The sequence below is a fragment of the Myotis lucifugus genome, unplaced genomic scaffold, assembly GCF_000147115.1.
Source record: "Myotis lucifugus unplaced genomic scaffold, Myoluc2.0 scaffold_99, whole genome shotgun sequence".
Lineage (NCBI taxonomy): Eukaryota > Metazoa > Chordata > Mammalia > Chiroptera > Vespertilionidae > Myotis > Myotis lucifugus.
In genome coordinates this window covers 148,285-172,921 of record NW_005871147.1, presented here as the reverse complement: position 1 = coordinate 172,921, position 24,637 = coordinate 148,285, and the positions used below count along the sequence as shown (strand labels likewise).

At 39.8% G+C, this 24,637-nt stretch overlaps 2 protein-coding genes across 5 annotated transcripts in view; one reads left to right on the top strand and one right to left on the bottom strand.

The window, feature by feature from the left end:
* Positions 1-3,808: 3,808 nt before the first annotated feature.
* On the bottom strand, positions 3,809-19,000 carry CCDC47 (coiled-coil domain containing 47). Its single transcript, XM_006092153.3, has 13 exons — positions 18,809-19,000; positions 14,142-14,410; positions 13,571-13,678; positions 12,885-13,059; positions 11,188-11,309; positions 10,887-10,952; positions 10,352-10,453; positions 10,059-10,169; positions 8,543-8,628; positions 7,166-7,224; positions 6,272-6,381; positions 5,896-6,063; positions 3,809-4,390 (listed from the first exon to the last, which is right to left on the bottom strand). Exons 2-13 carry the CDS (start codon positions 14,403-14,405, stop codon positions 4,310-4,312), a joined length of 1,452 nt encoding a protein of 483 aa, XP_006092215.1. The 5' UTR covers positions 14,406-14,410; positions 18,809-19,000; the 3' UTR covers positions 3,809-4,309.
* A 156-nt stretch (positions 19,001-19,156) lies between these two features.
* Positions 19,157-24,637, top strand: part of DDX42 (DEAD-box helicase 42) — a 36,561-nt gene continuing 31,080 nt past the window's right edge. Inside the window, exons 1-3 of one of the 4 annotated variants that reach the window (XM_023756754.1) lie at positions 19,157-19,326; positions 19,409-19,583; positions 23,365-23,601. In XM_023756754.1, the coding sequence (XP_023612522.1) occupies positions 23,381-23,601 (221 nt within the window). In that variant the 5' untranslated portion in view covers positions 19,157-19,326; positions 19,409-19,583; positions 23,365-23,380. The other 3 variants (XM_014458680.2, XM_006092155.3, XM_006092156.3) reach the window with 3 other exon arrangements.

Below are 24,637 nucleotides of genomic sequence, written 5' to 3'. Positions count from 1 at the left end.
GATCTATGTTTCTATCTCTCTATCCCTCTCCCTCTGTCTCTAAAATCAATAAAAACATATTTTAAAAAATATCTAAAAACAAAAAGGTATAAATGCCTTTTATTTTTAAAACTTTATTTTGATATTTTTAAAAATATATTTTATTGATTTTTCACAGAGAGTAAGGGAGAGGGATAGAGAGTTAGAAACATCGATGAGAAACATCGATCAGCTGCCTCCTGCACACTCCCCACCTGGGATGTGCCCGCAACCAAGGTACATGCCCTTGACCAGGATCGAACCTGGGACCCTTGAGTCCACAGGCTGACGCTCTATCCACTGAGCCAAACCAGCTAGGGCTATTTTGATATTTTTTATTGATTTTTAGATAGGGAGAGGGAGAGATAGAAACATCGATGACACATCGCTCACCAAACTCCAGAAACTAAAAAAATACTTTTTGCGATTGCTTTAGCAGTCTGTAATAGAAGCCACTCCTATGGGTATAAATGTCTCCCCCTTATATCCTTTCAGATCATTCAAAATGGGTGAAGGCAGGAACAGTAAAGGAGAGAGAATCCCGGATGATAAACTACCATATTTCACCCTTCCCACCAAAATCGATCCTTGTAGACACTGCTCTAAATAATTTTCACATTGCCCATTTCTATTGGATGAGTGGCGTGAGAGTGCCAGTCAATGTATTTCTTTGGTCTAAGACTCACCTGAAGGAGATTCACATCTTGGTGCTTGACAGGAAAAGGTTCTATTACTAAGGAAACAGAATTATAAACTATTGCCCTGCCCGACAAAAAAAGTCAAATATTGCAGATAAAGTTAGAGAACTCTGAAAGGATCTGCTTGGTTTCTATTAGGAGAAATAAACACGAGAGTAAAGCAAAAATGCACCACTTGGAAAATAGTCCTAGGTGATTTATTTTTTTGAGAGAGGGGTGGGGGTGGAGGGGAGACATCGATTTGTTGTTCCACTTATTTATGCATTCACTGGTTGATTCGTTTATGTGCTCTGACCCTGGATGGAACCCCAACCTTGGTGTATTAGGACATCGCTCTAACCAACTGAGCTACCTGGCAAGGGCACATTTTAATTTTTAAATTTCATTTAATTTTTTTTCAAATTATAAGAGAAAGTTTTTTTAGAAAGTTACATAGACGTGAGCCAGTTGGGCTGGGCAGGCTCAGGAAACAAGTTATAGAAGCAAAGAGCCCTTGAAGCGGTTCTCAACCTTCTGGCCCTTTAAATACAGTTCCTCATGTTGTGACCCAACCATAAAATTATTTTCGTTGCTACTTCATAACTGTAATGTCGCTACTGTTATGAATCGTCATGTAAATATCTGATATGCAGGATGGTCTTAGGCGACCCCCGTGAAAGGGTCGTTTGACCGCCAAAGGGGTCGCGACCCACAGGTTGAGAACCGCTGGCTTAGAGGGACAAGCAAAGGTAACACACTTGGGGGAAGAGGGGAATGGGAAAGGTGCTGGCGTGCTTCGGACAGGGAGAGCCAGATGCCACTAACATTTTTTTGAAAATCCTCACCTGAGGATATGTTGTATTTTTTTTGTTTTGTTGATTTTTGAAAGAGAGAAAAACATCCACCGGTTGCCTCTTGTTTGCTCCTTTACCAGGTATCAAACCCGCAACCTAGGTTTGTGTCCGGACTGGGATCGAACCCATAACCTTTGGGTGCATGGAACTACACTCCAATACTGAGCCACCTGGCCAGGGCACATCCCTAACATTTTTACAATGCTATAGTTTAGAAGAGAATTTTACAGATACTATCTCTTGGTGTTGATATACCTGTGAGGTAGGTAGAGAAAATAATTACGATCCTTACTTTGTAGAAGGAAGAACAGAACAGAGACTCAAAGAGGTTAAGGACTTGCCCTAAGTCAAAGGATTTGTTATTGGTTTTGTTGGCACTAAAAACCAGGTTTTATTTCCCAGTCCAGCGCTTGTTTCAGCGTTGCTAAGTGCCCAGGCAATGCAGACAAGATTGGAGATTTTAGTGGTTTTCCAATGTGTGACAGTTAACAACATTCTCTTCTCTCTGTCCTCTGATTCCTAGAAGATAATGGTGTCCTCTAACTCAAGAGGGGGACTTCAGGGAGTAGCCGATCAATAACAGATGGAGTTCTAAAAATAGAATTATTTAAAAAATAACTGGCAACAATTACGGGATTCTTGTCAAGGCCAACTCTTTTGAAGGAAAAGCATTTAAGTGATTTTTAGTGAACAGAAAAAAACATTCCTATGGGCTTATACTGTTGTAGAGAAACCCGAGAAAAGTAAAGGCGGCACTCTGAGATTTTTGTCAATGAGTTTAATATATGTCCATAGGTTACCATTCATATGAATGCTTAAATTACAAAATTAGCTGCCATGGCCCAAATGTGTGGGACTTTAAGAAAGCTTTTATTAAAGATAGCTAAGCATATCAATTTTGATTTCTAAAATGTATTTTAAAGGTTTGTAAAACAAGGCTAATTCTAGAATTATATAGCATTAAGTTTTGTTATTTTTAATAACTTAATTTCATGAACTGTTTTAAAAAATTACATTTGCATTTCCCAGCTGACACATTTCTTCATTAACTAAGAGAAAAACCCATGTGAAAAGTTTCCATGCAGTTTCAAAGGCAGCAGCACATTCTGTTTCCACAGCAACTTGTTATTGCCTCAGAACACACCTGCACATAAAGCATCAGCAAAAATATACCCGCCCACCCGTCTCCCACCAAAAAACCCAACCCTTTCCCATCCCCAGCAAAAATTATCTGAAGCAGTGACTTAAAAAAATGCTTTCTTACTAGGAAGCATTTATAAAATGCAGAAATCTGAACAAGCTAAATGCTCGTGCAGATGAATGGGCCTCTCCCCCAAGAGTTCCTTTCTCAAGAGCAGGGGTGGGGATCATCTGGCCCAAGGGTTGTATAAGGCCCATGAAATCATTTGGTCTGGCCCTTCCAGGCATGAGGGATGAGTTAATTAAATGCCTGACCAAATATAGCATGATAATTTTAAATATATATATTTTTATTGATTTTAGAGAAGGAGAGGGATAGAAACATCAATGATGAGAGAGAATCATTGATTAGCTGCCTCCTGCATACCCCATACTGGGAATCAAGCCCACAACTCTGACTGAAATCAAACCTGGGACCCTTTAGTCCACGGGCCAACACTCTACCCACTGAGCCAAACTGGCTAGGACAGCATGCTAATTTTTAAGTTGATAATTTTGTATGGCCCAAGAATGATATTATAAATATCCAAATGGCCCATGGCAGAAAAAAGGTTCCCCACCCATGCTCAAGAGGCAGAACTCTCAATAGTTTAGGAAAGCTCATTTTTAAAAGTGTATTTATGCATATTCATGGCTATTTCTCTGAAAAAATATACCCAGCCTCAGCTGTGGAAGAGATAAAAGCAGGAGAAGCAAAGGGACACAGCCACAACACAGAGAACTTCTCCATGAACATCCAATAGGGTGAGGCAACCAAGAAGGAAAACATCTTCGACTTCACGTAGACCACTGATCTACTCTAGGTGAAGCAGGTAATTTTTCATGCATTTAACTCAAGAAAAACATACAACCACTTAAAATACAGCATTCACAATGTCATTAGCTTATGGTATCAGGTAAGGAGAAAACTGTGCTCCTGTACTATCTGTAGAATTTTCCAGTACATGTCAGTACCCTAAAATCTGGATACCCTATAATACTGTCATCAGCACCCTCCACCTACAAAACAGATAGAGTGAACTACACTGTTCTGAGTCCCTGAAATTTCAACACCACAGATAGTGTTCTAAATTTTATTTTTTTACAAGTTTAATGTAGACACACAAGAAAACAAGCAATGTTTATTGTTATTTGTGGAATCTTGGTTTAGGGTCATTCTTTATAGCCATTTCAACTGCCTAGTTTAAACAAAAAGCAATAATCTAATTGTTTATCTATAAACTCATGATATTTCTTCAAATATAATAGCACTAAAAGCACTGATGATTCATGTTATAATTTTAAAAGAATTTTAAAACTACAGAGTTCATATATCATTCCTTTTGTAAAATAATCAAAATAATGTGATTATCTGGAAGAAAATTACTGAAACAGAGTCCTTCCTATGTATTTCTAACTTCCGTAAATTCCAAACCAAAAACAGAACAGATGATGAAATAAGGATTTCTCAGTCACTGGGAGTGCTTAAACTTTCAGATGAGAAATGGACTGATATTTTTAACGCTCCCTGTGAATACAGAGCTTATAGGTGGCAGCAGGACTCAGATCTCTGGGATGTCTTTACATGGCTTTCACCTTGATTTGTTTCATTTTCATTTGCTTCTTTTCCAATTTCTTTTGCTCACGTCTCAAGGCAGCTTCCTAGAGAGACAGACAGACAGACAGAGATAATCCAAACTAAGCTCTAAGCACAGATTTTTAAAAAATCAAAACTAGAATACTGCCTATAATATTATTCAAAAACCTAGACTTGTACTATAAACAACATTCCAGAAGATAGTTATAAAAATTGCTAATATCTACATTGGTTAACAAAAATTAACTTGAAATGAAGCAAAGGTAACTACAATATCAAATCAGAAACTAAATACTATATTTAAGTTGGCTTTGTTAGTCTGGTCTGATTTTTCCTATACCCAGGAAACACTAGGTGCACTTTCAACATAACAATTACATGAATTTACCAAGGATTTGTACTTCATTTCAGAAAAGCATAAGATCTTTTTTTAAAAATTGATTTGAGAGAGAGAAACATCAATTTGCTGTTCTGCTAATTTATGCACTCATTGGTTGATCCCTGTATGCACACTAAACATATATAGAGTTGGGGAACTAAATAAGCTATATTTAGTTATAAGCTAAAAGGTAACAGTGATTACCTTTAGGCATGAGAGTTGTGTAAAGGATTATTTTATTTTTACATGGTAGAATTAAGGTTAGTTCACTTCTGACTTAAGTTCTGGGCCCTCCTTTTTCTTAAACCTATTGTAGTTTCAAACCCTGGAAAGAACTAGAAAACTTTTTTCATAGAAAAATGAAAGGCATTATCTATTAATGATTCCATGTAGATTGTTCCAGTGTATTTATTAAAAAGCCATTTTTATTTATACAGAAGGTTACATAAACACAGAGCTCTATTTTCAGAGGAAAAATTCCCATAAACTAAACTAAAGAAAAAATGATGAGAAATGATAAGATGAGAGGAGGCCTGTGGTATCCTGGGCACTTGGCTCAACAGCTTTAATGACTCTACAGGCAACTAAAGTGCCACATCACCCAGAACTTTGTTCTCCTCTTTTTCTGATCAGCATTTATAAGATTTAAAATTTTAGAGCTGGACTATGGTATCTTACTTCACAAAAATGTGAGAACATGCTGGTATCTGAAACATAATATACCACAATCTAAAAAGCTCTTAAGTTTGAAAATCTAGTTATGTACAAAATAGACACCAAAAATACAAAAAAATAATATCATAAGTCTCTAATTCTATAATGAAATTAGAAATGTTATAAAACAAGTTTATTTGAACCATAGGGTACATGTGCTGGCTTCTATTAAAATTCCTACTTTCTACTTCAGTAAGTATTTGGCTTAAAAGATGATAGTTTAACTTGCAAAATGAGATTGTGCAGGGGGGATAGGGTAATTCATATCATTCTCCAGGATCAGACTCACTCTAACATGGTTTGAAGCCCTATTCTTCAAGTGCCACTAACTAACTGAAGGTCCCAAGTACTGAGAAAATGCTAAACTTTTAGCCTGTGTACATTCCTCCACAAAATTACCTTAAGAGCCAATCTGGTGCAAATAGGTATCCTTATAAATCTTAGTTTTACCCCAGTAATAAGAAAAGTTGGTGTTACCTCGAGCCTGCGCTGTTTCTCAGGATCTTCCTCATTCATGATCCGCTCCTTTTCTGCTCTTTTCTTCTCCTCACGCCGAGACTGTGCAGCTTCCTGTCTTTGCACATGCGTCAGCTTCAAGAATTTCTCTTCCACTCTAGCTCGGTTCTTATCTGCTTTTTGTTTGCCCTTTCCCCAAGAAACAAAGAGTTTCATAAGAAATCCATTTTAATTCAACAGAAGCAAAAGCCCATTTAGTATTCTTTCATAAAACTACTCCCATTTAACACTTTCAAGTAAAGTAGCAAAGATAACAATCACTGAAATCCTCGATAGATGATTCCCCCAGAGGAAAAAAATAACAGGTGCCAACTTATGATAAAGGCTGCAGTCTTACTTCTCTGTTGAGTCGGAACTTTTTGGCTTTGTCAATAGAGTAAATCACCATGTTCATCAGGGGTAGCAAAGCTTCCATATCCTTTGGGTAAGTGTTTCCTGAGCCAGGCACTGGAAAACAAAGCCATTTCCTATTGATTTAACAGAGCATTAATACTTCTGAGTTGCCAACTCCCTCTCTTTTTTTAATTAATAAACTCCTTTTTTCTTAGGCAGCTAAAATGCAACAGAAAATATAAATTAAAGTATATACAAGGATCTCTTATTGAAGAAACCCAACAGCAATAAGAAGGCATGGGGTTTGTTTTAATATAGTTTGTTTTTTAATGTATTTTTATTGATTTCAGAGAGGTAGGAGGAGGGAGAGAGAGAGAGAGAGAGAGAGAGAGAGAGAGAGAGAGAGAGAAAGAGAAAGAAACATCAGTGATTGGCCACCTCCTGCATGCCCCACACTGGGGATTGAGCCTGCAACCCAGGCATGTGCCCTTGACCAGAATCTAACCTGGGACCCTTCAGTCCGCAGGCTGACGCTCTATCCACGGAGTCAAACCAGCTAGGGCTAATAATATAGTTTTTAAAAAAATATATTTTATTGATTTTTTTACAGAGAGGAAGGGAGAGGAATAGAGAGTTAGAAACATCAATGAAAGAGAAACATCAATCAGCTGCCTCCTGCACACCCCCTACTGGGGATGTGCCCGCAACCAAGGTACATGCCCTTGACTGGAATTGAACCTGGGACCCTTCAGTCCGCAGGCCGACTCTCTATCCACTGAGCCAAACGGGTTAGGGCTAATATAGTTTTTTTTATAGCTGTCACTTAGGAGGGAACAATACTCTCCTTAAGGTCATCTCTCAGAAAACAAAGAACCCAGACAGGACATGGGATACTTACCATTAAATGTAAACAGTAGTGTCCTCTTAGTTTCAGGTAGCTTTAAAGGCTGACCTTCCCTGTCATGAAAGAAAAGGCTATTTAGAAAGAACACAAGAAAGATATTCTCTACGCATATAAATTACCCAGTTCACTTAGATGAATAGATACCTACAATTAATCAGCATAGTATTTGGCTTGGCATCCCATAGTCAAATATAATCTCATAGCCTGAAGGAGCTTTACAGGTCACCTGATCCACTTGCCTAACTGATGAATGCATTCCCAAGTGACCTTTATCCTATACTTGAACACCTCCAAGTGATATCCCCTCCAGGCAAGATAAATTCCATCTCACCTGGGGAACCAGAAATAAGCCTATATTTAAGTAAGAGGCCCATATTTTAAATAACATTTCTGCTTATTTTGATGAGTTTCTATGTTCTATTTCCAACTCCTATTTTATCTTCCTTCCTATAATGAAGTATCTTATTTTTGAGCCAGGCTTAGAATAAGTTTAGAAATCATCAACTATAGCATATATAATTTAGTTCCGACTCACCAAAGATTCCCTTGTAACCTTTGACTATCAACTCCCCTCTCCCCCACCCCAAAAGGTTCCACAGTTACCATAATGTGGTATTTTGCCCACAGTGTTGATATTGAGTTAAGCAAGGCAAGGATGATGCAACACCATCTAAAGGCAAAAGGACCTGAGTAATTCTGACACACAATAAAAATCCAGAATGGCTTTTAATTGTACTCAACTCCACAGCCTATGAGAGAGTAACCCTTAATCAAAAATTTAGGCCAGAACCATTTCTACACCAAGGGTGAACTTAAATAAGTATGTTCTCCTGAAACGGGAACATACAACAACAAATCGGAATTCAAACAACAAATTCAAGCCCTGAATACATACATTTGAAATATATTACTATAAATATTACTATGGGTATTTAACGTGTTTGATAATATACTAGGAAAGAATGTAAGCATCCACTATACAAAAACAGAATCCAGAAAAGGCCAGATTTGCAATCAATCAAACATTACAGATTCATATCATAAATTGAAAAAAGGAAAAAAAAGAACATAGACTACAAAGGACAGAGAGTAGCAATTGCATTTTCTTATATGAGCCATTTTGTAAGATTCTCTTTCACGTCACTGAGTGCATGGTGCACACGTGCAGCGACACATGCAAACTGGGGAGGCTTATCTCCCATAGGTTTCCAACTACCTTCCTGATGCATGTAGTCAAAGCAAAAGGAAACTTGGGAGTCATGAACTTCCCTCACTCATATGGTAAGGGAAATTGCAGAAGCATCTTGCAGGTGTTTCAACACAGAAAGCTAAAGAAGAAAATCATATTCAGTATTTTTATTTCATACGTACTCTTGCATAATTTTTGGACCCGAGAACTGGTCTGAAAAATGAACGGATTCAATCTTGTCAGCGTAGTGTGTAAGGAAGTGGACCATCTGAAATAGAGAAAATTATTATATTTTAAAGTAGGTTGATGTATTTCCCTTTTTTCATAAAGATATTTACTCTTCAGTCCTCCTTGCTACTGTACAATGTCATTAAGGCTAAAGCTTTTAAAAAATTAAATTTAAATAAGATAAGGAATTTCTCTATAATGAAACTTGTACCTTTTCTTTAGTAATACCAATGCTTAAATATTCTTATTGAGCAGCTGAAAATATGTCTCAAACTAATGTTCTAAATAAGAATAAAAGCATGGAGATAAAATCTTAAATAATTTTAGCCCTACCAGACCTGAGGCCCTGAACCTAACTGTCCCCTATACTTGGGCTCCTGAGCATTAAAGAGAAAAAACCAACATGATCTAGAAAAATGTTAGTTACATGCAAACAAGTGGTTAGAATACGATGGAACTTGGAGACATTGTAGAAAATAGGTCTAGGCAAAGTACCGAAAATTAGGTACAGCGGTATAGCGGCAAATTCGGAAATTACCGAAAAATCGGTACAGCGGTCTGGTAGGGTTAGGAGATTCTTCATGAACATATCACCTTGAACTTACATTTATAACTGTCTTTGAGCTAGCCTACATTTTTATGATATTAAGATGTACTGTTACCATTGTACAACCAACAGAAAAAAAACATGGCTCTCTATACATCCCTCTTCTCTTACACTAGTTGAAACTAAAATAATAGACTAAATGACATGGTGATAAAGATAAAAGTTGTAGTCCTTTTTTAAAAAAAAACTAAAAGCCATCAGCAATCCTAGGAACAATTTGCTCTGGATTTAGAGAGAATTCTTCACTAAACAATTTTTTTTTTATATTTTATTGATTTTTTTACAGAGAGGAAGGGAGAGAGATAGAGAGTTAGAAACATCGATCAGCTGCCTCCTGCACATCTCCCACTGGAGATGTGCCCGCAACCCAGGTACATGCCCTTGACCGGAATCGAACCTGGGACCTTTCAGTCCGCAGGCCGACGCTCCATCCACTGAGCCAAACCGGTTTCGGCTAACCAATTTTTTTTGACAAGTTAATCTATTGCTTAAAGAAAGAATTAGAGTGTTTTTGGGAAAGGAACACATAATCAATACACTGTCATAAATGAAGAACTCGTACAGCAGTGGTTCTCAACCTTCCTAATGCCGTGACCCTTTAATACAGTTCCTCATGTTGTAGTGACCCCCAATTTCATTGTTACAAATTGAACATAATTAAAGCATAGTGATTAATCACAAAAACAACATGTAATTATATATGTGTTTTCCAATGGTCTTAGGCGACCCCTGTGAAAGGGTCGTTCGACCCCCAAAGGGGTCACGACCCACAGGTTGAGAACCGCTGTTGTACAGCGTGAGTTTTAGGGAGAGTACCTTGCAAATGCCAAGGTCTGCAAATATATGCCTTCCATCACACTTACCTTTGTATCCATCATTCCCTCTGTGACTTCTCCCATCTCTGACAGGATGGCTAAGGAGTCTGGCAGTCCATACTTTGCTCCAGACTTAGGTTTGTCACTACAAAACTCACTCTAGAGGAAGAAGTAATTGAAAGTAAGATGTGACATTTTATTAAGCACAGACGTTTTCTTCTCAAGAGAATATGTACTGACCTATTTCAAAGTGACTATTTATGCTATGCTCTGAAGCTGAACATCTATGTAATAATTAGGCACAATTTCTATGTATGTTTGAGTTATAATAGTCAACATACCAGATCCTGCATCTCTTTCTGCAGTCGTACCAGGGCTTTCCGAGTACCAATAGCAAACACATAGGTATCCATGTCTTCATCATTCATGGTTACTTTTATTTGCTATTAAAACAAAAACAAAAAAACAAACAAAACTCACCTGTTAGGTTCTGTGATAGGCCTATTTCTAAGATGGCCCCGAAGATTCCCCTGGTGTATACGTACATACTCCCCTTGAATGGGAACAGGACTTGTGAAATGATGGGATATCACTCCCATGACTCTGTTGTGTTATGTAGCAGAAGGTCCCTAATCAGCTGACTTTGCTATTAATCAAAAGAGACATTATCCAGGTGACTGACCTAATCACACGCACCTCCACCCACAGCTACACACTGAGTGGACAATGATCTGTGCAAATAGAGAAGGGCCCATTTTCTGACAAAATACACAAGTTGTCAGTAACTCCAAACGGAATCTAAACAATAAATAGAATAAGCTCTAAGAAATTAAGAATTCAATCTGTACAGAGAAAAACAGCAAGAAGAATACATACCACTTGATCACTTGCTGGCCTCATCATACGGGCCAGGACGTTCAGTAAGTCCTGTCTCTTGAGGAACTGGAAAAAAAAAAAAAGAGAGAGAACAGCTGTAACCTCCACTTACTACAAAGAAGAGACCCTGGAGAGGGAATCAGATGTGTGAAATATACTTGACATTTGCCAGTTAGTAGTAGAAGATGACTTTTAGACCTCCTTGAAGACACTAAACTTAGAGGATTTTGAATCATGCTGGAAAAAACAAAAGGTAGACATATACAAGACATATACATTGCACCAGAAATTCCCTACTTACCCTGAGCTGAATAAGCATCCCCTCACAGCACACTCTACCAGAACACCACAGGTTGTAGATATGCTCGTTCTCCTGGTTCAGCTTTCCTGTACTTGTGGCTTCTTTGTTTGTTCCATCATCCCCTAGGAGTAAACCACTTAATGTGATTCCCTAAAAGTGTTGAGGCCTAATTACCACTCCCTCCTCCACTCTCACCCCACAATGATCAGAGTTTTAGGGTGGCAATACTTTGAGATCATATAGAACTCTCCTTTGAACATACATGACAACAGATGGGCATTGTTCCTTTTACTTTTAAAACTCTAATGTCTCCATAAAAAAATCATACTCTAGCATTACTACTATGTTCTTGTTCGTTAGACAGTCAGCTTCAGTATAAGTTTCTTAAGAGTAGATAAAAAATGGAGCAAAATCAGTTTAAATGTTTTTCCCCAAAGTTAAAAATACTGCCCTAACCAGTTTGGCTCAGTAGATAGAGCGTCAGCCTGCGGACTGAAGGGTCCCAGGTTCGATTCCGGTCAAGGGCATGTACCTTGGTTGCTGGCACATCCTCAGTAGGGGGTGTGCAGGAGGCAGCTGATCGATGTTTCTGACTCTCTATCCCTCTCCCTTCCTCTCTGTAAAAAAATCAATAAAATATATTTTAAAAAAATACTCCCAATATAATGAATAATAAAAAAAAATACCATCACTACAAACTATTTAACACTCCCTCACCATGTGTATGACTTAACTTTGACCAAGTTTGCTTTTTCAACAGCAAAATAACAGTGGTTTAAGAGCTGTATTTTAGATCTAGACAAAGCTAAAATTCCAACCATTCTCTCACTTCATTTAATTAAATGTACGAAAGAAAGTGCTGAACCTCACAAGGTAAAGCAAGACTGACACACCAAATGAAAACACATGAGAGGAAGTGGAAGGCATTAAAGGCGGCTTATTATTTTCCTAATGTCCAGGTGAATAAGTACTCTGAAATAATATGGTACAGCAGAGACAGCATGGAATTTGAAAGCATGTATACTAAGTTTAAATATATCATGGTTGCAAGAAAATAGCATTTCTGGATTTCAGTCCCCTCCTTAGGAAAAAAGAAACTTTCCAACTGACAGTATTGTTACAAAGTTTAAATGAGAAACAATATATGCAAAGTACCTAGCACAACACGTAAACAGTCTGCTAAAGAGCAGAGCAGATGCATACTTGTTTCCTATTAAAGGTAAACAAAGTGTTAAATGCCAGACAGAGTTGAAGGTGGGCAAGTCCACCTTACTCTTTACACTATACAACTGCAGGGGCTCCTCTCCTGTACTTCAGTGTACACACCTCTTCAGTGGATCAGAAACTCAAGTGCCTAGAACCTGAGAGAATTCTAATTTCTAAAAGATGAACTGAAAGTATTTATCAAGCTACTTAAAATGTTAAAATTCCTTGCTTTCAGCCAGACTCTTATCCAAATGTTTTGAAACAATTGCTCTTTAGCAAATGTTGATTAATAGCAGATGAGAAAATCATTTCATAAATACAATTTATTCAGCATATAAAACCTAACAAAAACAGGATCCCTTGAAAGAAAATTAAAAAGCACCCTCTTTGGCAGTCCCTGAAAGCAGTTAGGTACTTATACTGAGGGGAATAAACAGTTCTTATTAGATGTTTTCCAAGCCCACAGCAGGACTTCTATTAGCCTAACTTACCTACTAAGGTAAAGTTACTCTCCAAAAGTTCTCTATGAGAGTTAAACCAGGCCTGAGCAAGGCGACTGTTTTTATTCTTCCCAATGATATAGTTCATGATGTAGGCGAGCAGACCAGTCACCATCAAAATTTCTAGATAATAACTCTCCCAACTGTTCTGGAGGTGTGCAGGAACCTAAAGAAAAACAATTATTCCATTTAATGTTAGTTGAGGCTGAAGGATGGAGTCTAACTAATGGAATGAAGGACAACGAAAAAACCCATAAACAGAAGTAGATACTTTAAATAACGGTCACTAAATATGATTATACTTTGAAAAACATGCCCATTTTGATTTTCCAGGCTGGCTTTGTAAAAGACTCTTTAAGGAAATGTGAAGACAGTCAAGTAGGATAAAAGGATGGAAAGCCCTTTGTATTAAACTTGATTCTGACTCCCACCCCAAAATAAATCCAATAGCTATCATCTTCATCATTCCTTAATAAATAAAACTATGAGGACTAGAACAAAAACACAGGGATTGCCTCTATAGGTGTGGAGTTTTATGAGAAGAATTGATGTCAAACTCTTTCATAGCTACCACTATTATATCAACACCAGCTACATGTCACTAATTATATTTCTGGGATTAATAACAGTAAGATATTTTGTTGGTTAGTTTGGAATTTAGAATCCTGTATACCTACATCAACAATTGTTATTGGGTCTTTATTTTTGCTAGAAGAAGTATCTGGTTTGTCTTCATAACCTTCAAATTCTTCATCATCATATGGCTCACCCTCGGTATCTCCCTCCTACAAAAATGAGGCAGCAATCTGTTTTTCTCTACACATGTCACCAGCAATTATATCTCTTTTTTGAAGGCAACAATTGTAGAGGAAAATAGAACATGTTAGCAACAAGTACAGAACACAGAGATATTACATGTTTTTAACAAATGACTCTCCAATGCTCTTGAACCCTGAGTTCGAAATGATATAATTCCCATCCACACACAGAATCCATCCTCTATCACTTCCAACCCCCCACCCCATGCTTTCCAAAGAGGAGAAAGACAATTCATTTTTCCATCAATGTGAAAGGTGGGAAAGCACCACAAAACATTTAGAAGAACTCCACATACTAAACAAAAATGAAGATACCAGAGAGTAAACATCTCCCTAGATCTGGGTCTTACTTTTAAAGTCTGGGAAAAGTGCTAGTTAAAAATTTTCCCATCCTTCTAATTTCCCGAAAAATCAATAAAAAAAACCTCACCTGGGTATCTGCATCTTCAAAATCTCCTTCTTGGTTTTCATCCTGCCCTTCTAACTCCACAGTGGTCTCGTCTTCATCATCTTCAGTGGTAACCACCCGTTGAGGAGATTCAGTAACAGAATCTTCTGTGACATCTTCAAATTCAGCAAAGTCATTATCATCATACTCTACTATGTCTTCCTCATCCTCAAAATCATCAAACTTAGCTTCAGAGACACTCCCGAACACCAAAAGGACAACACAGAAAGCAAGGAAGACTTTCATGGCACCTTAAAAAAAAACACACAAAACCTAAATGGATTGCTACTCTATACACTGATCAAATTTGGAAACAAAAGATATACCTATGACACTCTCCTACTTTTCTCTCAATATTATTCATTTTAGAAAGCATCACAAAAAACAATGAGGTGGGGGTAAAGAGGCCTATGTTCTCATCTGGATTCTGTCACTAATTATCTGTAAAATCTTTTACACTGTGCATTCAGTAAGCATTTTTTGAAAAACTTTATATAGGAACTGGGGAGGGATATAGTAAGAATGAGATGCAACTACTTATCTGTTGGTGGTAATGAAAACAATACATGAGCAAAATAAATGACCAAACAAAATAGAAAGAGACTCCTAGATTCACAGAACAGACTGATACTTGCCAAAGTCTTTGGGGGGGGGGGGGGGGGGGTTGGGAGTTGGGCCTGAGGGGAAAAGTGAAGGGATTAAGAACTACAAATTGGTAGTCACAAAAATAGTCATGGGGATGTAAAGCACAGCATAGGGAATATATTCAATAATCCTATATAATAAAAACGTAATATGCTAAGTGTCTGACTGATCTGTCAAACTTTTGGTCAACACCTCGACCAGTCGCTATGATGCAGACTGACCACCAGAGGGCAGATGCTCCAACGGTTGGTTAGCTTGCTGCTGGGGTCCGGCAATCAGGACTGGGCAAGAGGGCCTGGGCGAGAGGGCTGGATATGCCCTGGAGCCCTCCCGTGTTCCCTCCTGGGCCAGCTAACCCCCATCAGCCTCAATTGGAACTGGGCGATCACCAGCCAGGCAGAGGGACCCCACCCGTAATAACTAGTATTATAATAACTATATATGGGCCAGGTGCATACCTGAAATATTGGGGGGACCACTTTGTAAAGTATATTATTGTCTAACCACTATGCTGTACACCTGAAACTAACACAAAATAAAAAGTTTGTAAAACCTTTTAAAATGGGAAAAAACACTCTTCGTTCACAGGCTGTACAAAAATAGTCCACATCTCAGTCTGCAAATCCCTCCTCTACAACTGTCTCAAAATCAACAGGTACCTGAATATCTCTATTTTTATATTAATATTAACCCCATTTTCCCAATCTTACTTACTGAAAAAAAGCAAGATATCTAACTTCTCACTTTCTTTTCCCTTTGAAATCTAATCAGCCACCAAATCCTGGTATTTCCTTTGATTCTCAAAGCCACCATAACCTAAGCTACCACCACCTGCTGAAGAACCACAGTATTTTCCTAAATGGTCTCCCTTGTCTCAACTTTCCATAAAAATCATGGCCATTTTTCTGAAATGCAACTTTTGCTACCTAAGGATTCAATAACCATCAAAAGCTAAGCAAGTCCTGCAGAATAATATAAGAACTCTGGCTTTTACTGCTTTTCATAAAATGATCCTACGATATCTAAATAAATGTACCTTCACTGAACATACTACCATGTCAGATATTAAGCCAAGAGAGTAAAACATAACTCCTGAATAATTGTAAATTTGCACAAGAATTCAGCTTCAAGGATATGTGTTACAGTATTACTTATAGTAGTGGAAAATTTGAAATTGTTTGGTTAAACCGTGGGTATATACAAAAAGCAAATTTACTTTTTGTCCATTAAAAATTGTTACAAATGGCCCTAACCGGTTTGGCTCAGTGGATAGAGCATTGGCCTGCGGACTGAAGGGTCCCAGGTTCGATTCTGGTCAAGGGCATGTACCTTGGTTGCGGGCGCATCCCCAGTGGGGGAGTGTGCAGGAGGCAGCTGATCGATGTTTCTCTCTCATCGATGTTTCTAACTCTCTATCCCTCTCCCTTCCTCTCTGTAAAAAATCAATAAAATATATATTTTTTAAAAAATTGTTACAAATGAAGTTAGAATCCATATTATTTTAGAAGCGAATACGTGTAAACAAAATAGTTTGGAAGGATGTATATACATCTACATATAAATAATAATTACTTTGTATGGTAGGACTATGGGCATTTTGCCTTATTTTTCTTTATGTTTTCTAATTTTCCTATGATGTGCTTTTGTAATAAAAAGAAAAAGTTCTTTAAAAAATTAAAAAGCATGGTTTCTGCATGCAAGAACAGGCACTGCAGATGGAAGAATAGTTATGCATAAAGGCCTAAAATAACATATTGTAGGAGTTTGATAGGATGTTGGGTTTATAGACTCAAGAGGGGGAAATGAGGCTGGAAAAGCCAACAGGGACCAGATCATAATGATCTTTACTTAAATGCCACACTCATAAGTTTGAATAATTAGAATCAACTAAAGAATTTAGGAGAATGACACTATCTCTGACAGCTCATACACAGGGTGAACTGGAAAAGGGCACCTGAAGCAGGAAAAATTAAGTGGTTGAAATAATTAGATAAGAAAAAAAAAAAAAACGGCCCTAGCTGGTTTGGCTCAGTGGATGGAGCATCAGCCTGTGGACTGAAGGGTCCCAGGTTCGATTCCGGTCAATGGCACATGCCTGGGTTGTGGGCCCTATCCCCAGTGGAGGGTGTGCAGGAGGCAGCCGATCGATGGTTCTTTCTCATCACTGATGTTTCTATCTCTCTTTCCCTCTCCCTTCCTCTCTGAAATCAATAAAAATATATTTTTTTTAAAAAGAAAAAAGCACACGATTGAACTGGCAGTGGTATTGGGAATGAACAGGAAAACAGATCTGACAGATTTAAGACTTATACTTATCAGCATTGCCCTATCAGCGTGGCTCAGTGGTTGACCATCGACATATGAACCAAGAGGTCACAGTTCGACTCCTGGTCAGGGCACATTCCTGGGTTGCGGGCTCAGGCCTAAACCGGCAGTCGGACATCCCTCTCACAATCCGGACAGCTGGCGCCTAACCACTCACCTACCTGCCTGCCTGATTGCCCTTAACTGCTCTTCCCTGCGGGCCTGATTGTCCATCTATCCAGTCTAATTAGCATATTACCCTTTTATTAGTATAGACAGTCAAAAGTAGAAGACACATGAAAAATAGCAAGCATTTGGTATAGTTAGATTTGGTTTAATGTCAGCTCTACCATTTGCCAACCATATGATCTTGGGTTAATTACTTAAAATTTCCTGCTCCCCACTTATAAAAAAGAGATACCACTACATCACGGCTGTAGTGTGGGCAGTACAGACTTGTGCCTGGCACACAGAAGGTACGCAATAAATATTAGGTCCCATTACTTCCTTCCCCTGTGCCTTATGAACACTCTTTAAGATTTAAAAACTTCGTTTTTAGTGTTTTTCTTTTCAGATCTGGTTTAAACTTTTTCAAGTAGAAGCAAATAAAAGTTAACACTGACACAGTCAATTGCCTGCCAAAAGGTCTGATCATTTCAAGCTGGATTTCCACATAGAATGTTCACACCATAGAAGCATTTCTAAGATAACTCAGCACTGTAACATAGAGCCTTCTAGGTTATTTAGGTTAAAATTATCCAAGCCATTTGTGCCTTGGTCTTCCCTTTCAGGTCTCTCTGCTCCACCTGTCAATTCATTTCTCAATTGCACAATTCCCTGCCAGGCCACCGGTCCTGAATGAGACTCCTGGGCAGGGAACACAAACACTAACAAGTCTGGTTTCATTACCTCCTGCAAGCTCACTCGGCAGCCTCTCAGATTGGGTCTGGACTCACAAAACCAGCGGGGAATAAGTGGGGGAAATCATTACTTGTTCCAGCGGTTCTCAACCTTCTGGCCCTTTAAATACAGTTCCTCATGTTGTGACCCAACCATAAAATTATTTTTGTTGCTACTTCATAACTGTAATGTCGCCATTGTTATGAATTGCTAATGTAAATATCTGATGTGCAGGATGGTCTTAGGCGACCCCCGTGAAAGGGTCATTCGACCGCCAAAGGGGTCAACCGCTGGGTAGGCCTTTCTGACAACGGCCAGACTTCTGGAAGTCACGCACACATTGAATGAAAACGCGTTTTGTGTTAGAACCCGACGAGAGGACCAATCAGAGGTGGTTGCTTCTGTCAAACCACCAGGGTCCATTCCCCACTATGGAGAATCAATTCATCCTGACACCTGTACTCCATTCTTCCTGCTACATACTGTAAGCTTCCTCTACCTTTGCCCTTCGGGTTGGCATTTGCTCACAGATCTGTGGGGAAGTGCCGCAGAACCGTTCAAAAGCGCCCCAATCCGGAAGACCCACAGAACATGGGCCTTGGAGTGGGCGAAGCTGGCTTGTGTGGTTTAAGAAAGTCGGGAGAAGTGAGAAGGAGCGGCGGGGGCCGGTGCATGTCGCCACAGGCCTGACGTAGGGGGGTGGGTGGGAAACCGGACCGGGCTAGGCCACGCAACTCGAGAGCGACCACTTGGGACTGGCCCGGCCCCCACCGACTCACACGCCACAGCCCGCTTCCTACCTGTACCGGGGCTAGAAACCGGCTCAGCGCTCCTGCGTCTGCCACCTCTACCCCACGGGCCTCGCGGCCTGGCCGCCGCCTGCCCGGTCACCGCGGTTTTACTGCCCCTGATGCCTCTAGGACACAGCAATACCCGGTAGCTCAGTCACGCCGCCCCACTCGTCACGTCGCCTCTGCCATCCGTTACGTAGACTGCGTGCGGCCCGTCCGCGCCTGCGCGCGGCGAAGGGGCGGGACGCAGCTTCCGGGACCGCGCGAGACCTCCCCTACCTACGCCCAGCAGAGGTGAGGTGGGGCTGCTGGGAAAATTACATAATCTCGGCCCCGGGGCCGGAACTGCTCTCGCCAATCCCATCCCTCTCCGCTAGGATTCAGTCAAGTTGTCATCACACCGAAGTGGTGCTCCGGAAGCTGAAGGTGGCCATGCTCCATGGAACCACGCGGCCGGAGGCACGAGGAGGGATGTTGCCCAGGTCGTATTTGCAAAGGACCAGCGTTTAGGGGATCGACGGTCTTATGTACATGCGGCTTCCGCCCCAGCCCCTTTTCTTGGAATTTTTGGGCGGCTCCTCGTCATTGCCACTCTTTCTCCCCTCCTAGGCCCATTTCGTATACAGGCTATGGACACCCCTGACCCAGCAGCAGAGCCCCGTCGAACGGCCTGAGCGGTCTCCAAGGCATTCTGGAGCATTAAGGCCAGGAGCCCGCGGCGCTTTCCGGGAATCGCAGACCCAGACCCCGCCCTTCGGCCCGCGCTCTGCATTGCGCATGTCAGGTGTGTGCTCCCCTCCCCCAGTCAGCAACGGGTCGAGTGGCGGCGGCGAAAGGGGCGGAGAAGGAGGAGCGCGGCGGGACGCGGCCTGGACCGCGCGTACTCCGGGACGTGAGACTCCGCGGCGGCGGTAGTAGTTGCCGCCGCTACTGCAGCAGTTTTGCGCGAGGTGGGTCTGGACGCGGGGCCGCGACCCCTTGGTCGCACCGGAGGCAACTGCGGGGCCTAGTGAAAGCCAGGGGACCGCGGCCTCAGTTAACAAAGAGTCGGCGGAGCCCCTGGGAAGACGGGGAGGGGCGGGAGTGCGGGGCTGAGGCCTGGAGGGGTCCTTCCGAGCCGGGTCGCCCTCCCCGGCTCCCGCTTCTCCCGCAACTCCTACGGAGGCCCAGTTGGCGGCTTTCCGGAGGCAGCGCCCGCCCCCTCGACTACGGAAGAGATTTCCAAGTTGCCGAGCTCCGAGGCTGGGATGGCCACCGGGAGGATTCTGACCCTAGGCGGCAGCAGTTGGCGGGCGCAAGCCTCCAAATCGGGGGGATCCCATCGGCAAAAGTTGCCAAATCGCAAGACAGTAAATGACAAAGTGGGTGATGTTTGTGCAGCCTTGAGTAGATGGTGATTAGCATCGCCATCGTCACACAAACTTTTTTGCGGCCTACCCGATGTGAGTAAATAATTTATGTGGAGTTGCAAGCATACGTACCAATAATATAAAGAGAAACTACCTGCTAGTCGAGAGTTTGGGGGGAAATGATAGCTTCCTTGTCACTTTGGTGAAGCATTCCCCTTTTGCCCCTCACTCCTGTAGGCTCCAGTTTCCTTTGGCTTCCTTGAATGTTGCTTTTTTTTTTTTTTTTTTGTAATGATGTTTCTGTGTCTCTTCTCCCCGCTGTATACGCCCCGGAGTTCCTACAAGGCAGAGATTATTTCTTAGTCACTGTAACTTTTCAGAGCCAAGACCAGTTCTGGCACATAGGAGGTGAGCAATAAGTGTTTCATACAAAAATTAATGTTCAGACTCTGAGCGGTGAAAAAAAGGTATATTGTGTTTTCCTGTACCTAGAAGGGGCATTATATGGCCTCATTTGCAATTCATTCATGCATTTAAGAAATATTCTTATTGATGCCTTCTATGTGCCTATTCCTTAGCCCTGTTTTAGGCTCTGATGCCCCCCCTCCACCAGCCCTCATGAAACTTACTTTTTAGTGGAGGGAAGAGAGACAGAAATAAATCTATAAATTATACTGTAAATTAGAAGATTATTAGTGCCTTAGGAAAAAATACAGCTGGGATGAAAGATGGGAAGGTGTTGCATTTTGAAGTAGGGTGGTCAGGGATACAGATAACCTAATATTTAAGCAGATTGAAAGCAGGTGAGGGGGTGTGAGCCCAGCCAGTGTCTGGGGAAAGGAATGTTCTAGGCAGAGGTTAGCACCCGGTTAAAGGCCTGGCAGAGGACCAGTTCGAAGACCAATGTGCTGTAGCGCTGTGAGCAAAGGAGGGAGTGGTAGGAGATAAGCTCAGGGGAGGAAAAGAAGAATTGGGGATGGGAGCAGAACTACTGGGACCTTTTTGGCTATTGTGAGGATTTCACTTTTGCTGTGCTGGAGATGGGAACCATCTGAGGGTTTTGAGCAGAGGAGTGAAAAGATCTGACTTAGATTCTATTGTAATTGAGTATAATTCATGGAGGAGTGCAGCTGTTTATATTTTAGTTTTTATCAAAATGATACTAATATAATCAGCTCTTATTTTCCTCTTTTAAAAAAAAAAATTACCTTAGGATATGTTTTTCACTGATTCCAGAGAGAGAAAAATGGATTGTTACCCCCTCTACCCCCCTCCCTCCCCCCCCACCACCATGCACCCAGAACCAGGAATCAAACTTTGACCCTTCTGTGGAACTAAGAGTGGCCTAAGGTTGAAGATTGGCATAGCATAAATCAAATTTAATACTAAAACTGAACTAAGTGCTATTCTAACAAAACCTGTAAGATATATGGGGGAGGGGAAGAGAAGCAGAAAAGTAGAGCATGTTGTTCTTGGTCCGTCATCATAAAGAGCCATTTTTGGAACTCTTTCCACATTTGCTTCAGAGCCCATTATAAGTATTTTAATTTTTATTATTAGTTGTAAACTTTAATTCAAACTTGAAAGTAAAAATCAAGTAACTGCAGTTAACATTTTGATTAACAGCCCTCCAGCTATTTCTGGATATGTTACACATGCTTTTACATTGAATTATGTTGAATCATATCGTCCACCTTGTTCTATGCCCTTTTTATTTGACTTAATGTGTAATGGACACTTTTCCATAAATGTAAGTTGTAATTAAACATTTTTTAAATTAGAATGCATTTTCCCTTTGACTAAGCAATTGCATTTTAAAAAAGGATCCTAACAAAATCAGGGTACACAAAGATATAGCTATATGATATGTTTCACAACATTATAAAACAGTAGTAGAGAAATATATTTATTGATATTCAAAGGTGTTCATAGTGTATCATTAGGTGAGGAAATCAGTAACTGAATGTACAGTATGATTTTATTTTGTTTCAAATTGTGTGTGTGTGTGTATACAACTTAAAAAATAGTGGAGAGCTCTGGCCGGTTTGGCTTAGTGGATAGAGCTTTGGCCTTTGACCTGAAGGGTCCTGAGTTGGATCCCTGTCAAGGGCACATACCTTAGTTCCATACCTTGGATGCCCGTCCTGTGCTGGAGGCAACCAATCAATGTGTGTCTCATATAGATGTTTCTCTCTGTGTCTTTCCCCCTCCCTTCCACTCTCTCTAAAAGTCAATGGAAAACTATCCTGGGGTGAGGATTAGCGACAACAACAACAAAAATAGAGTAGAATACATAGCAAAAGAGATCAACAAAGTTATATATCTGGGAGAGGAAATTTCAGGTAGTTTTAAATTTTGTTCCTTTATGCTTTCTGAGCTTCTTGCTTTTCTACAAAACTTAGGAAACTTATGTATATAAAAACATTTTTTTTTTTGAGCCAAGACTAATAAGATGCTATAAAATATTGTTTTTAATTTGATTGAATTGAAGCTCAGGAAATTTCTTTGTAATCCTTAACCATAGGATTAACTGAACACATAAGGCAACATATCAATGAACAGGGGTTTCTTCCTAGTTAGTGTTCTAGTGTGCATTTGCTAAATAAATGCATGGTTCACAAGTACCCTTCAGAGATAATAACAGGTAATTTCTACAAATTACTATTTTTTAAATTTTGATTCTTTGAATCTTTGAGGTGTCATTACCAGAGGAAAATAGTTAATTTTGGGACAGCATTGCTGATAGCACCTCAGTCTCTGTTATAGCAAGCATTACATTAATTGTAGATTGTTTTAGTGGCTTTTGTGTGTTTTTCTTTTTGTCTGTTTTCCTGGTAGACTGTAAACCTCTTGAGGATAAAATTTAAGAGCTTAAGTCTTTTCAATTGATCTTCCAAAATATTAGTTGTCTTAGGAGTATTTTTGCAGCTTAACAAATGTTAAATTAGCAATCAAATCCTTTTAAAGGGGATGATATTAAATGCTGCATTCCCATTTAGATTGAGAGTCCAATAAAATAAAAATTTCTTCAGTGTTTTAGAAAACGTGACCATTTCATTGAAGTTAGCATACTGCATATCTGAAGTATAAAGTTAAAGTTAATTAAGAGGCACAAGTTGAGAATGAAATTGTAGGTAGAGGTTGGGAGAGACATAAAGTCAATGGCTATTTACTTTATAAAGTTAATTTTCTATTAATGTATCTTGTTCCTAACAGATCAATCATTGACACCATGAACTGGAATAAAGGTGGCCCTGGCACTAAAAGGGGATTTGGCTTTGGAGGTTTTGCCATTAGTGCTGGAAAGAAGGAAGAACCAAAACTCCCACAACAGTCCCACAGTGCCTTTGGGGCAACCAGCTCTTCTTCTGGATTTGGGAAGTCAGCTCCACCACAGCTCCCTTCTTTCTATAAAATTGGATCTAAAAGGGCCAATTTTGATGAAGAGAATGCGTAAGTGGTAACTTCTGATAATTTAACAAAGGTTGGGCTTTGAGATAATTCATTCCATCAACAGAAATTAAGGCAAAGAAACACTTTGTTTCCAGAATAATAACTTCTAAAATTGATTATCTCACTGAATTGTTGCTAATAAGTTAAATTGTCGAGTTTACTCATTTGTAAGGAAAAATAATTGTGTGCATACTTGTACCTTTACTTGTTCCAAAAAAGATTTGAGGCCAATGAGACCTAAATATGGCTAAAGAGATTTTAAATAATTCACGTGTTGTTTTTTATGTTCTTTACTGAAGTCTTTTATTGACATCATATAAATCGTTTTGTAAACACAGGCTATTGTCAGAACGTAGGGATGGGATACAGTTTGCCTCAACACCCGAGTTCTTAAAACTGTTATGTTTTAAGTTCTTAATAGTTTTATATAATACTTTAAACATTAAAGAATTTAAATTAAAATTAAAAAATCTTAATAGTGGTAGAAAAAAAATCTCAGATTTTTGCCCACAGTTCTCAGGAAACATATTTAGCAATTATCTTTTTTTAACTCTAATAAGGTAGTTATTATAAAAAGATGGGGTTTGAGTTCTAATTCCTATAGATCAGTGGTTCTTAACCTTCTGGCCCTTTAAATACAGTTCCTCAGGTTGTGATCCAACCATAAAATTATTTTTTTATTTTTATTTTTTTCTGTCTTCAAGTCAATTATTTTTTTTATTTTTTATTTTTTTCATTAAATCTTTATTGTTCAGATTATTACAGTTGTTCCTCTCCCCCCCCCCCCCATAGCTCCCCTCCATCCAGTTCTCACCCCACCCTCTGCCCTTACCCCCCCCAACTGTCCGCCCTGCAGTGATCAGCACCTATGTGGAAGGCCATCCAGAATCCACCTGTGCACATATCTATGCCCCGGGCGTCTAGTGTAAGTATAAAGGATTAGGCAGAAATGAGACTGGGAAAGGTAAAGTTATGGACTGCTGTAGAAATGTCAGACAACGGAGCCCGGACATTATGTCCAGGAATTACATAGTAA

Excerpts from the sequence above, each read along its gene's own strand:
- CCDC47 (XM_006092153.3), bottom strand. The coding sequence starts at position 14,405 with ATGAAAGTCTTCCTTGCTTTCTGTGTTGTCCTTTTGGTGTTCGGGAGT. Across the intron at positions 10,170-10,351 it reads AGAAAGAGATGCAGGATCTG|AGTGAGTTTTGTAGTGACAA; the intron begins GTATGTTGACTA and ends TTCTTCCTCTAG. Across the intron at positions 8,629-10,058 it reads AGGGAATGATGGATACAAAG|ATGGTCCACTTCCTTACACA; the intron begins GTAAGTGTGATG and ends TCTCTATTTCAG.